Below are 14,937 nucleotides of genomic sequence, written 5' to 3' on the forward strand. Positions count from 1 at the left end.
CCTTGTTCCCGACATCTTCCTGACTTCCACAGAAAAGCCCAGAGAAGAGCAGAGCAGCTGAGCATGCCATGAGGAGCAAGCCAGTAAGCACTCAATGGAACTTTGCTAGCCCAAAGTTCCAAAGTCCTTCCACAATCCTTCCAAAAAAAAAAAACATGATCAGGTCTGACACAGCAATACCAATTTTGGTACCAATTTTATCTTAGTCGGGGTTACCATTGCTGGGATCAAACACCGTGACCAAAAGCAAATTGGGAAGTAAGAATTTACTTCACTCACAGTTCCATATAACAGGTTATCACCCATAGTCCATCACTGAAGAAAGCAGGGCAGGAACTCAAACAGGGCAGGAACCTGGAGGCCAGGAGCTGATGCTTACTGACTTGCTTGCTCCTCATGGCTTGTTAAGCCTGCCCTCTTACAGAACCCAGAACCACCTGCCTGGGGATGGCACCACCCACAATGGGATGAGTTCTTCCCCATTAACCACTGACTAAGAAAATGCCCTATGGGCTTGCCTATAGCCTTATAAAGGCATTTTCTCAATTGAGCACCCGTCCTCTCTGATGACTCTAGAGTCTGTCAAGTTGACATAAACCTAGCCAGCACAGCACACCACCACCTTAAGCACAGTGTTGCTTTTGTGAGAATATACACATGCTGAAACAGTAAGTTCTAAGACTCCAAATATATATTTTTTATTCAAATTACACCTCAAAGCTGCTCTGCGTGTGATTGGTTTGTTTGATACAAGTATGTATATGTATGTAGTCCTGTGTATGTAGTCCTGTGTATGTAGTCCTGGTTGTTTGGGAATGAGTTATGGAGACCAGGCTAGCTTTGAACTCACAGGAAATCTATTTGTCTCCACATCCTGACTTCTGGGAATAGAGGCATGTGCCATGTTTTTTTCCGAAATGAACCATTTCTCCCTTCAAGAATTTTAGCATCTGCAGGTGTAGCTGGCAGTGCAGCTCAGAGCTAAGATGTGTGTCTACCACACATGAAGGCAGGCCCCTGCTCAACCCCAGCCCCCAAATGTAAGAATAAATAAACAAAATCTCGGAGTCTGAGGAAGCAGAGTGCGGTGGTCTTCAGTTTAACCAACTACAGTGAGCATCTAAAGGCAGCATCACTGAGTCCTTTTCAGAATGAGGAGCCATCTTTTCTTTTCATTCATTTCTTCACTTTATATCCTGATATATCTGTTGTACTTGTAGACAGCTGCAGAGACCCACAGCCAAACATTAGGTAGAGCTTGGGGAACCTTGTGGACGAATCGGGGAGGGGGAACTGAAGGAGCCAGAGAGGTCAGAGAGCCTGTCTCCTCTCCTCTCAGCTCCTCCCTCCCTCCTCTTCTCCCTCTATGTCCCCTCCCTTTCTCCTCAGAGAAGAGAAGACCTCCCATGGATGTCAACCCACCTTAGCTTATCGAGTTGTAATAGGACTGGGCACATCTTCTTCTACTGAGGCTAGACAAGGCTGTCCCATTAAGGGAAAGGAATCCAAAGGCAGGCAACAGAGTCAGAGACAGCCCCTGCTCCTCCTGTTAGAGGTCCCACATGAGGACCAAGCTATACATCTGTTACATATTTGTAGGGAGGGAGTCTAGGTCTGTCCCATGCATGATCTCTGGTTGATGGCTCAGTCTCTGTGAGCCCCTATGGGCCCAGGTTAGTTGATTCTGTAGGTTTTCTTGTGGTGTCTTTGACCTCTCTGGCTCCTTCAATTCCCCCTCCCCAATTCTTCCACAAGGTTCCCCAAGCTCTACCTAATGTTTGGCTGTGGGTCTCTGCAGCTGTCTACATGTACAGCAGATTATCATTAACAGTGTCTGGGGTGGGCTCTCTCTCATGGCATTGGACTCAAGTTGGGCTAGTCATTGGTTAGTCATTCCTTCAGTCTCTGCTCTCTTTATTCCTGTATCTCTCTTATAGGCAGGACACATGGTGGGTGGAAGGTTTTGTGGCTGGGTTGGTATCCCCATCCCTGCACAGGAAGTCTTGCCTGGTTACAGAAGTTGATGGTTTCATGCTCCATATCCCCTATTGCTAGATTCCTGGGAATTTTGCAGGAGCCAAGTTTTTATAATGTATCAGGTTCCTCTTTGGCAGCACAGTCAATTGTTTTGCCTACTGGAAACTTTACGTTTGTTTGTTTGTTTGTTTGTTTGTTTGTTTGTTTGTTTGTTGTACCTTTAAAGTATAGACCTGAGGGCTGGAGAGATGGCTCAGGGGTTAAGAGCACTTTTTGTTCTTTCAGAGGACCCAGGTTCAGTTTCAAGCACCCACATGCTGGCTTACAACTGTCTGTAACTCCAGTTCCAGGGTATCTGATGCCCTCTTTTGGCCTCCTTGGGAACCAAGCATGCATGCTATTCAAATTGAGACATGCATGCAAAACACCCACCACATACACACACACACACACATACACACAAAGAATAAAATAAAATAAATGTAAAATATAAAATAAAATAATAAGTGTAAACTTGATGATTAAGAAAGACTAGTCCAGAGAAAACTCTAAATAACTGTCCTCAGAGTAGAAAATTATGTATAAAAATAGACAGATATTAGCTTCTGAAAATTCAGAGGCTGGGGGTATTGTCCAGTGGCAAAACACGTGCCTAGCACAGACAGGACCCTGTTTTCAAGCCCTAGAGCCAGAAAGAAAAGAAATTCCAACAAACCCTGAAAATGATCCAGCGATTCTGGCTTTAGTTTCTACTCGAGATTTCTCATAGATTTATACAATTATGTATCACAAAGAACGGTCACTGACAAGAGCCTGGTGAGACAATGCTGAATTCCCAGCACTCTGGGCTGAATCAGGGGGCTATTAACTTAAGGCCAGCCTGGGCTACATGGGCTCCTGTCTCAAAAAAGGGAGGCAGAAAACAGCCAGGCAATAGTGGTACACTCTTTAATCCCAGCACTTGGGAGGCAGAGACAGGCAGATCTCTGAGTTCAGACCAGTCTGGTCTGAAAACTGAGTCCCAGGGTAGCCAGGGCTACACAGAGAAACCCTGTCTCAAAAACAAACAGACAAGCAAACTAGAAGACGGGCCTCTGAGATGAGTAAAGCACCTGCTGCCAAGTCCAATGGTCCCATCCCCAGAGCCTCAGAAGACTTCCTAGCAATTGTCTTCTGACTTCCACAAGAGTGTTGTGGCAAACACACCCCAAAATATAATAAAAAAAGATATTGAGAGCCAATCAGGAGTCACGGCTTTCCAGTAATGATTTTGATGTGGAGAGTTGAGAGGTGTCTCACGCTCTGGGTCAACAACAAGGTACAAATGCTGTTCTGCTCTGGGGCTGTCTTCACCTTCTCTTCTGCAGTGACTCAGTGATGCCTTCCCTTTGCAAGGCCAGGCGATGTTGCAATGCATCATTATGGGGAAGAGCCTGTGGCCCCTTCCTGACTGCTGTGCTGGCCCTGCCTGCTGCTTCAGGAAGTCACTCCAAGGCTAGAGACACAAACCAGGCCTGGACACTGCCACCTCTGCAGGCTAGATTCAAAATCTGAAAAGTTCAAAATAGCAAGAAAGTTCTGCCGCTGCCTCCCTGCCAAAGCCCAAACATGAGAGAGGACTCTGCTTAGCAGATATGAGGCCTCTAGTTCCACCACCAAGGAAAGGAGAGGAAAGGAAAGGAAAGGAAAGGAAAGGAAAGGAAAGGAAAGGAAAGGAAAGGAAAGGAAAGGAAAGGAAGGGGAAGGGGAAGGGAAGGAGGGAAGGAAGGACAGACGAGGGAGAGGGCTCTGTGGTCTGGCAGGAGCCAGAGAAAGGCTTTAATGGAGACAAGCCTCCCATGAAGGGCTGGATTGTGTAATCACCCCCACCCTGAGTTCTGTTGCAATCAGAATCACAGTTCTCAACTTCCTAGCCTCAGATACAGAGAAGCTTCAGTTTGAAAAAAAAAAAAAAAAAAAAAAAAAAAAAAAACAAGCAGTATCTCTCCCAGTTCAGGTTGAGAAGGCATTTTTATGCCTTCATCTCATGATCCCTGTCTGGCACGTTGGTGAAACAACTTCCAGCAGAAAGGAAAGTCTTAGGATCATTTTGGGGTTTAGGTTTGGGTGGTTTTTTTGTGGTTTTTTTGTTTTTTGTTTTTTGTTTTGTTTTTTGAGCTGCAATCTCAGTATATGCAGTATATGGTCTTGCCTGCCTGCCCTGGAACTCCCTATGTACAGCAAAGTGTCCTTGAACTCTCCTGGAGATCTGCCTGCCACAGCCCCCTGCTTGCATCTTGCTCATCGAGGAAGGTACCATGCCTAGCCAATCTCTGCAAAGCCCACTCAAGTCCAAAATAGGAGCCTGGAGAAACATGGAGAAACCACAGCAGATTCTCTTTCGTGGAAGTGACCGGCTTGTGAAGGGTTTGCCCAAACCGCTTTCCTCTGAGCCAAATGCATAAATGGAATGTACTGTCCTGAAAGGCCGACCTGGCAAATCAAAAAATTTTTACGCGTCTTCCCTCATCTTTTGGTATTCTGGGGGGCAGGGGAAGGACAGCTGGGTCCTTCCAGATGACATGCCCCAAAAAGTTTGCCTTCCATGGCATTTTTGGAACCACCCCAGCACCTCTTTGAATAAGAAAGGACAAAAGTTAGAGGCAAGTTTAATTTTAATCCTCTCATTATCCTCCAAAGTGAACCGCTATCTCAGCGACTCCCTTCACTCAGTTGTTTCCCACTCATTTTAATCGCAGAAAACTGATTCATGAAAGAACGAAAGCAGTCAATTCTGAGTTGAAAAAAAAAAAAAAGGAAGAAAGAAATTGACGTGACCAGCAGTAAGTCAGGACACTCTGTGACAGACTGGAAGCAATCTGCATATTGGCAGCTCTGTCAGCTCAAGGTTTAACATCCTCCTGGGAAGGAGGGTGTGCCTATTCTACTCTTACCTACTGCTTTAGATGAGCTCAGCAAGCATGAAGGCATCTTAATGTTCTCCATATGTGGGAGGTTCCTGATGCTCTCCGGGGTGAGTAGCCAAGTGGTATAGCTGATGTGTATAGCTTAGCCCAGATCTAATTCCCATCTCAGTAAACCAAAACAAAACCCAAACAATGTAGCAACATTTCCATGGGTGAGGGACACTCACCTAGAGAGCTGAGCTTGTGGCCCACATCCACATCGGACAAAGGCGTATTGATCTACCAGTTCTTCAACACTGCAGAAGCAGCAATAAATACCCATGGAGGGGTCTTACTTCAGGGTACCTGCTCTTGTGCATTCCCTTGTGGAGCCCAGGGCTGGCTCTGTCCCCAGCATTTCTGAGGTTCGGATACTTTTTTTTTTTTTTTTTTGGTTTTTTGAGACAGGGTTTCTCTGGTAGCTCTGGCTGTCCTGGAACTCACTTTGTAGACCAAGCTGATCTTCATCACATCATTTTCTTACTATCTCAGGCCACTAGGTCAGCTCTAAAGGCTTCAGAGATAGCAGCCCTCAAGAGGCAGAAGCCTCAGGGCACACAAAGCCAATGTGTCTCCATCCGGCAATCAGCTAGGTATGCCTCACATTCTGTGACAGCGAGGTTTTTCAAAGTCCTCTCAGTCAGATTAGCATTCCTCATCTGGGCCACCTTGACCCGGCTCTCTGCCTTTAGCCTGGAAAAACGCGTGCCTCAGGTGCCTGGTGACTTACCTATGCTCACAGCACGGTGGCAAGGGTGACATCTGAAAGCTCAGGTCAACTACCAAGCCTCCTATCTTCTTGTCTGACACATGTTTCATCCACAAGCTTTGATTGAAGTCAGTATGGGGTGCCTGGCCTGGGTGACCTATCACAGCTCCCTACAGACCAGGCTGCTTACACCCACACCCACACCCATCTACCCTTTTCTGGCTGCCTCATTATTTTAACTAAGATACTATGTACTAGCGAAGGTCAACAGAGAAAGATTAATTAACGGGAATAAAACACTCCAACAAGAGGTGACCGTTTTTTCTGCCTTCTTTGCTGTTGCTGTTTGGTTTTGTGTGTATGTGGAGGGGAGGGACGTTGTTTGGTTGGTGGTTTTTGTTTGGTTTTGGATTTTTTTTTTTTTTTTGAGACAAAGTTTCTCTATGTAGCCCTGGCTGTCCTCAAATTCTTTCTATAACCCAGGCTGGCCTCTAACTCACAGAGACACAGAGATCTGCCTGCCTCTATCTCCCTAGTGCTGGGATTAAAGACTTATGCCTCCACTGCCCTGCTAGCTGTTTTTCTTTGTTTGTTTGTTTGTTTTGTTTTTTAAAGACCACGGCTTCTACTTAAATTGTATTCCATTATCTCCAAGATTAAAAACAAAAAAAGTTAGGAAGTTTTGTTTTGTTGTTGCTGAGGATTGAACCCAGGTTCTTACACTGTGAAGTCACTTTCCTGAGACCCTCAGTCTGCGTCCTACCCACTCTGAGCTGGTAGCAAGAATAATAACTATGGGATTATTCTGAAACGAGCTTTCCAAACACAGGAGCAAGAAGCCTGGAAGACAATCTTGAATTCTATAGGAAGGTACAACCCCAAAGGGCTGGAGGATGGGAGCCCCCCCAAAAAGACTCCACAACAGCCATTTGACCTTCAGGTTTAAATGTGTGGTCTTTCCACCTCCCTGACAGGTGTCCTCTGACACCAGCTCAGCCTTCTGCAGGTGACTCTGTGCTAAGTAGCAAGACTCTCAACCGCCAACTGTGTGCCAAATGTTTGTTTAAAATGTAAAAGGGGAGGAGGTACCCCCTCTGAATTGGATGGGATTGTGTTCCTGGAGACGAATGTGTAAGGAACTGTCAGGGGCTTTGTTTTAGCCTTACGCATCCTGTACTTGGGAGGGGAAGGGGAAAAAAAAAAAAAAAACGAAAATAAACTATTTTTCCTGGCAAGGACTGGTCCTTAATAGACAACTTTCTTTCCAACTGTATGACCATCTGTTCCCCCTTGGAATCTGAAGATTAGAAGTGTCTTGGAACTTGACCCAGAATGGACACCTGCTGCAGATTCCTGGTCTACGTTTTCCCCAGCAGACGCGGCTCTGAGTGTACTCCACCCAGATCCCTCTTAGGGCTTGTCATTTTCTTTCTTTTCTTTTCTTTTCTTTTTTTTTTTAAGGAGTTAACAGGGCTGGGGTGTAGTCAATGTAGAATGGTCATCTGGCACTGGAAACTCCCTGGGACCAATCCTCAGCAGGAGAGGGGAGAGGAGGGGAGGGGAGGGGAGAACACTAATATCTAATATGGACAAGCATCCTTACAGAAGAAAAAATACATGAAAAACAGAAAGGAGGCTGGGTAGACTCAGACAGACAGAAGCAGACCCTTCCTTGCATCTTGCCTAGGTCCCTACTTCCAAGGCCAGCCCTCTCACAAATTCTCCGCAGCAGCCACACACCTCAACCCACCCTCTCCCCTCTCCCCTTCCCCCTCCCCCTCCCTTATGACTGCGGCTTTATAGAACGGACAGACGATGAGATGGAACAGTCACAGAGGCTCCAGCACTCAGGAGACTGAGGGAGGGGAGGACCTCCAGTATAAGGCCAGCCTAGGTATACAAACCAAACAACAGCAACCAAACAAGAACCAAGGGCCAGAGAGATGGCTCAGTGGTTCATAGCACTTGCTGCTCTTGCAAAGGACTCAGGGTTAGCTTTGAGCACCCACCTGGCAACTCACAACTCAAGTTCTAGGGGAATCCAAAGCCGCCTTCTGACTCGTATGGACACTAGGCACATGAGTAGTACACATATACACTTGTAGATATGGCACCCACACACATAAAAAAAATAAATCTTAACCAGGAACAGAGTGGCAGAACCCCTCAACACTCATGAGCATCCATGCATGGGTTCTTGGGCTCCAGGGTTTACTTGTCACCAAGCCTGACGATCTGAGTTCAACCTTCCCTCCCCAGTACCCACACAAAGGCAGAAAGGAGAGAACCATGTCCTGCAATTGTTCTCTGACCCTGACTCAGTTTCCTGCAGAGTCACAACCACCCCTATTCCCGCCGAACACATAAAGATGGAAGGAGAGACTTCCCAAGGCGGAGATTCTCTCAGATCTTGATTTCCTTTCTACCCACGGCAGGGGCCAGAAGCTAGCAGGGGAGAGGAGAGATGAATGCCATCATTTCATTAAGAGAAAGGGCTACGGACCAGCAAGTTGCCCTCAGCTGGGTCTCTCTGGGCTCTTTTGAGCCGCTCTCAGCATCCTAAGCCAGGTCTCAGGAGGGAAGCCCTCACTCCTCTGTGGCACTGTAAAGCCACTGGATAACAGAAAGGCAAAAACTGCTTCCAAATTTGAGGTGTAAGACCCTTGGAAGCAAGTACTATAGCCTCTAGGGACTCTGGGAGAGCAGCCCTCAATTAACCTGATCTCTCAGCATAGACAGTGAGCTAGGCACCCGCCTACAGTCACTGAGAAACACCCTACATAGCCAGGGCTGGAACAGGCTCTGCCTTAGTTTTTCTTACTGGGAAACATTGATGGCCGTACTTGTAGGCATAATGGGGAAGGGTCAGAAGATCCCAGGGACAGGCTCTGGAGGAACCAGACTGTCCAGCGAGCTGGACAGAGGGACACTGAGCCACGTTGTAGTCTGGACTCAGAGTCCTTAGATGAACTGCCATCTGTTTAATAGCCCCGATCCTCCCTAACGCACCCCACAGACTCAGGTCTTATCCCCCAGACTGGGCAAGCAGCATGGAGGTCAGAAATCTCAGAGACAGAGCTGTAGTATTAGGCTTGCTTTTGATTGTGTGTGTGTTTGTGTGCATGTGTGTTTAAACTATGTATTTGCACATGAGTGAAGTTGTCCCTGGAGGTCAGAAGAGGGTCAGAGCCCCCGGGACAGAAGTTCTAGGCACTTATGAGCCACCCAACAAAGGAGCTAGAAATTGAACTGGCGTCTCCTGGAAAGGCAGAGTGTGCTTGTCACTGCTTGGCCTACTGCTCCAGATTCTTTTTATATTTTTGAGATGAGGTCTCATATCCCAACCAGGCCTCAGACTCCCATGGATGGTCTTGAACTTCTGACCCTCCTGCCTCCACTTCCAGATGCACCACCAAATGCCTGGCTTGGCTCTAGTATTTTTGCGTGCCTTCTCTGCTACAAGAACCAGACTCTAGACTCTGAGTGCTTAGGCAAGCTGTCAGAATCTTTCCCCAGAAAAGATGTGGCTGGCTACTAGGTTTGGTTCAGGTTTGTAACAGTAATATAAAGGCCGTCGGAGCTATGCACTGTCTTAAAGGTCAAAGTTTGAGTGTCCAAACTACAACTGAGGGGAAGAATTAGACCATAAACCCAGAGAGCTGCAAAGAGAGTTTTCACAGATACCTAGCTCTGGACATTTACAGAGGCTCCAACAGATGGTCTAGGTCTCATAGAGCCTGTCAGTAGTCCTAGAGTTCCAGTGACAAGCTTTCTCTAACAGTGACCCTAAACACAGGATGCCTGACCCACATCACCCTAAATGTCTACCCTCTGGCCCTTACAGAAAGCAGTACACAAACCTCTAACTCATGAATGGAATAAAGCAGCGACTACAAATGACGAATCCGAACCTCCACAAGCCAGGCGTTCTGCTTGGCCTGTAGCCCCAGATACTCAAGAGGTTGAGGAGGCAACCAATGGATTAAGTCTGAGCTTTCAGCCTGGGCAACCCAGTAAGACCTCATCCCAAAAATAAATAATCGAGCCAGGCATTGTAGGGCACGCATGTGGACTCATCCCTTAGGATGCTGAAGTCAGTAGTAGGTTGGGAGTTCAAGGCCACAGGAGGATCATAGAGAGAGACCCTATCTCAAAGCACCAGAAATAACACACACACACACACACACACACACACAGTCTCATGCTAAGTGGAAGAAGCTAATGTCAAAAGGATCCATTTAAATCACCTTCCTCTGGATAGACAAAGAAGACAGCACATTTGTTAGCAGGTATTGGGGCAGGTGACAGGTACAGGAGCTGTTTCCTCCTTGGTTACAGTGGCACAGCTGTAGGCACATGCCATAACACATGGATAGGAGCACTTTGCAAGGTGACTGTTACAGCATGTGAATTATACTTTAATTAAAGTGCCAAGGGCAAGGAAACAAGAGGGAAAAGTTCTACATTACACAAGGCTGGCCAGAGGGTAAGGGCAGGGGTAGGTGCTGGCCACCCCAGTCTCTTGATGTTGTGGGAGAACAGACAGCTCCCAGCCCCAAGAGCCTGCGCCTGGGTGGAGAGGCAAAGCAAGGGCACACCGCTTGCATTCGGGCTCCCTGGACACCCTGGCCACAGAGAGGACATCCCCAGGGGCTGTTGGTCCAGCAGAAGGTTCTGGAACTATGTGGAATCTGTCATGAAGCATGAAAAGTCCATGAAAGAAGGGACGGGTAGTCCCACCCAAAGAAGAAACAGTCATTTTCTACCAGCAACCAGCCAAACATGAGCTCTAGGGCAGGAGTAAGACACGGCAGGTCTATGCTTCTCCATTCCCACCTAAGAGGGGGCCGGCAACACACACACACACATACACACACACACACACAGGCACACACATATACTGCACACACAATACACACACATACACACCTATACACACATACACAAACATAAATACATACACACACACAAATTTAGACACTTTTAGACAATAGAAACTATTTGAGTATTTGATTTGAGGGAGTGGGAGGAGGCTGAGCTGGGGAAGAAAAGGAAAGAGCTGGACTTGGTTCTGCTACTCTTGAATGACTCTCAGGGATTGCTATAAAAATAGCTACTACAGAGCATGTAGGTCGGTCTCAGTGCCAGGGACTTCAGCTGCGCAATCATCCCATAGGAAGAATTCCACGTCTCCCAAAGTGTATAACCAAAGCCAGCCTAGGACCAAGAGGGAGCCTTTCCGCACTGTGAGAATTCCAGATCTAAGGATCATAGACGTGTGCTGCCATGGCTGGTTTATGCAGTGCTGGAGGATGAGCCATGACTTATGCATGCCAAGCAAGTACTCAAGCAATTGAGCTACACCTGGAACTCACTTTGTAGACCAGGCTGGCCTCAAACTCAGAAATCCGCCTGCCTCTACCTCCCGAGTGCTGGGATTAAAGGCGTGTGCCACCACTGCCTGGCCATCCCCAACACCAAATCATCATTTAAACAACAAGCAAAGCAAGAAGGAGAGCCTGTGTCTATGGCTCCAGCACTCTAGGGGTCAAGGTGTGATTACCTTGAGTTCAAGACCAGCCTGGGCTATATGTAAATTTCAGGCTACTTAGCAAACCTTGCTTCAAAAGCCCAAATTAAAAACAAAACAAAACAAAAACCCACAATTATCACCAAGTATGCTGGTGTGTGCCTTTAATCTCAGCCCCTCAGAAAGCAGAGACAAGCAGATATCTAAGTTTGAGGCCAACCAGGATTTCATAATAAGGCCCTGTCTCAAAAAAACTACCCCTAGAAACACAAATTTCTATATATGTATGTATGTATGTATGTATGTATGTGTGTATGCATGCATGCATGTAACTATTATGTATGCATGCATGTATTATTTGTGTGTGTCCAGTATATACATGTGTGTGCACATGTGTTTACATATATGCATGTGTGTTCGGTGTGTGTGCATGTGTATACAGGTGTGTTCAGTGTGTGTAGGTGTCTTCAGTGTGTGTGCACATGTGTGCAGGTATGTTCAGTGTGCACACACACACGTGCAGACGCTTGTGGAAGCAGAGATGTCAGATGTCCAACTTTCACTCTCTACCTTACCCTTTTGTGGCCAGGTCTCTCTCTGAACCTGGAGCTTAGCTGGTAGCAAGCAGGAAGTAGCCATCCCCCACTGCCCACCATTTTGTAGTGCTGAGACTGCCTGGCAGTCACCATCTCCAGTGTTTTTACGTGGGTGCTAGGGATTCAACCTCAGGGTCTCAAGCTAGCATAGCAAGTACTCTTTACCTACTGAGCCATCTCTCTACCCCGCCGCTCTTAATTTTTATTTTTAATGAAAAATTTATCTCTGAAGTGTCATAGTAAGAATTAAAATTGTAGGAAAATACAAAATATAGCTCTTGTGTAAAGTGAATGAAATCGCCCTGGCTCGCAATCCAATCCTAACGTCAAGCAAGCCCTTCCGGACTGTGTTGAATACTCAGTTCGTGTTTCTGTCACAGTGTCAAAACCTCACTTGGCTGTCCTGTCACCAGCAGCTGGCCATGGACTGTGAAGTCTAAATCGAAATACAGAGCAATTTAAGGCAGGCTGACAGTTCTGAATCTCTGGGAATCTGTATCAGCTGTTTCCCCTATATGTTAAAAATAGTAAAGGGCTTCCCTGTGTTTCTGCAAGTTTGTATAACTTTCTTTTTGCCTCTCAGGAACTCTCTACCTGCTTGTGGTTCCCAAACGCAGCCTGGGTGGGACCCGGTGCTGATCTACTGTCTACAGCCTTGTCTGCTCCCTGCCCCCTGAAGCAGCTTGCTGGGGATATAAGCTCAGCCTGTCCTGAGCCCGGCCAGAGACAGAACTGCCCACCACTGACCATTCTGTACGGCGCTGACAATGTGCTTGAAGACAAACAACTTATTCTTAGTGGAAACAATCCCCACCATCACGTGTCCCCAACAGCCTTTTATCCACACCAGCGGTCTCCCGAGATCTGGCTTCCACAAAAACTCAAAGAGCTCCCTGATCACCAATTGGGTAAGTACAATGTGTTCACGGAACCTGCGCTAACAAATCATCGCCCCCCCGCCCCCCCCGCCCCCGTGCCCAGTTTTTAAGATGCTGGAATCTTTATGAGCAAAAAGGATGTTTAACTATTCTGCTCATCTTCAAGGGCTATTCCATTCGGAGATCTGCCTCAAGAATCCACAAATCTAACTTGAGAAGAAAAGGAACAAACGTTCTAAAGCAACCTGAGGAGTTTAGTTTAGAAAATCTTAACGCTGAAGAGGACAGGTGGGACAAAACTCACCTCCTTCAGAACTCCAACTGGTCAAACCTCTCGGCTAATCCTTCATTTAAAACATTTTAGAATCTCTATGAGACCCAGAACATACAATATGGATCTAATTAGGTTCAGCTGCCTTATGTTAGTAATAAAATTGAGAGAGAGAGAGAGAGAGAGAGAGAGAGAGAGAGAGAGAGAGAGAGAGATGGGGGTGGGGCCTTTGTTCATCCTCTCCTATGGCCTAGGGAATCACAAACTCCCAAATTTTGCGCATCTTCAAGGTTCACGCAGAACAGCACACTCTTAAATAGCCCAGAGTAGCTGCGAGCCGTGCAGATATCAGACTTTGTAGAGGGTCTGGAAGAGATTTCCACAAGGACTGAAGTCCAGCGCTCCACCTCACCCACCCACTCGGCCCTCGTGTTCCCCGACTTACACCAGGGCGGATGGACAGGGCATCTGGTTCCAGGGACAGTTGTACTGAGCTTGAATAAAACTCTCGCTTCCCTCCTGCACCGTGCAGCTCACGTTCTTATTCACGACGTAGGCGCACCAGTTCCTGGGGTAGAGAGAAAAGGGCTGGATAAACTTGGAGAACAATGGGGAGAAGGGGGAGGCGAGTTGACCCAACAAGTTGGCGGTCACCAGCACCGAAGGCAGGAGCCTGCCAAAGCTGCCACCCTAGGGTGTCTCTTGTGTCTTTGGAACACCAAAGAGCCCCAAACCTGCAGATTACGGGACGTGTTCGTGTTCGGGCTCGGTGGCAGATCCCGTAGTTCTGCTGAACACTCCCCATTGCCCGGGTTCGCTTCAGGATGCTTGGGGCGCCTGGTGGGGAGCACATGGCCACCCGGGGTGGCGACGCCCCAAAAGCCTATGGGGATCTCTCTGCTACCGCCCGTCGCCATTGCCGGGGCAGCTCTGGAGCCCGCAGGCGGATTCGGGAGTGACCGCCGAGGATCTGGGACTCTAGGGCTGGGGGCGAGCATAAGGGACACACTCTTACTTGTTCCTGGCACTGGGCCTCGCGTGGTACCCAGGCTGCGAGCTCGCGTGGCACAGTCCCGCGCCGCCCAGAGCCAGCAGGGCCAGCAGGGCCGGCGTCCAGCGACTGGGTGCTCGGGGTCGGGGCGGGGTCTCCTGACACATCTTGAGCCCCACAAGGCTGCAGGCGGCGGGGCCGCGGGAACCGGCAGCGGGCTCGGGCGCTCGGCGGCCCCTCTGGCTCTTCGTCCCCACGCCTCCGCACTGGCCGCTCCGCGGTCCCTCAATGACGCACAGGTCCCCCCGGGTGCCGCCCTCTTTAATTCACTTCCCTCTCCGAAACGTGACTCTTCCCTTCACCATCTCTCGGCCCATCGCCTCTCGGCAGGGGGTTGGGGGGAAAGAGCCAAAGGGTTAGGAACCGGGGTCTTGGTTACAGACTTTTCAATTACACATTCCTTTGGTCTCTTCCCAAACGCCAGCAGCTCCGCCTCTCACCTTCCAAGCAGCGCGACCCCAGCCCCTCCGGAAGTGCAGCAAGCGTCGGGCGGTCCCCATCTCGATCCCCCGGGGCCTCTCTCCGGCCAGAAGCCCAGGACCACTCCATCAGTTATTCCACCCACCCCCCGGGGTGGGGAACCTACTCAGGGGGGACTCAGCATCGATTTCTTCCTCTGAGGCCCCACCGCCTTCTACCCATCAATCTTTAAGGTCTTGGGCGAAAGTTGAAGACGCAGGAGCTCTCCTAGGCACAGCTAATACGAGCCTTGAACTTTCCAAATGCGCGGGCTGCTCCTGGACAGTGGGGTTGTCTACCCCCCCCACCCACCCCCACCCACCCCACCCCACCCCCTGCTCCGCAGCTGCAAACTATCATTTGCTACTCCAGTGTTTGTGAGGAGATGTCCTGCTCGGATGTTCTCTTTCCATCAGTATTAAAGGCAGATGTTTCGGTCGGTAAAATGCTGTGCAAACATGAAGACATGAGTTCAGATCCTCAGGCACCCACATAAAAAGTTAGACGGGGTTTCACAAACT

The 14,937-nt window shown here is 48.4% G+C and overlaps 1 protein-coding gene across 1 annotated transcript in view; it reads right to left on the reverse strand.

The window, feature by feature from the left end:
- The window catches only part of Emilin2 (elastin microfibril interfacer 2), a 59,179-nt gene extending 45,028 nt beyond the window's left edge, over positions 1–14,151 (reverse strand). The window contains exons 1-2 of the mRNA XM_029470912.1: positions 13,922–14,151; positions 13,352–13,474 (exon numbers count right to left, since the gene is read on the reverse strand). Coding sequence (XP_029326772.1) covers positions 13,352–13,474; positions 13,922–14,064 — 266 coding nt within the window. The 5' untranslated portion in view covers positions 14,065–14,151. The remainder of the gene's footprint in view (positions 1–13,351; positions 13,475–13,921) is intronic.
- Between the last annotated feature and the right edge of the window lie 786 nt (positions 14,152–14,937).

This window comes from Mus caroli, chromosome 17 (assembly GCF_900094665.2).
Source record: "Mus caroli chromosome 17, CAROLI_EIJ_v1.1, whole genome shotgun sequence".
Taxonomy (NCBI): domain Eukaryota; kingdom Metazoa; phylum Chordata; class Mammalia; order Rodentia; family Muridae; genus Mus; species Mus caroli.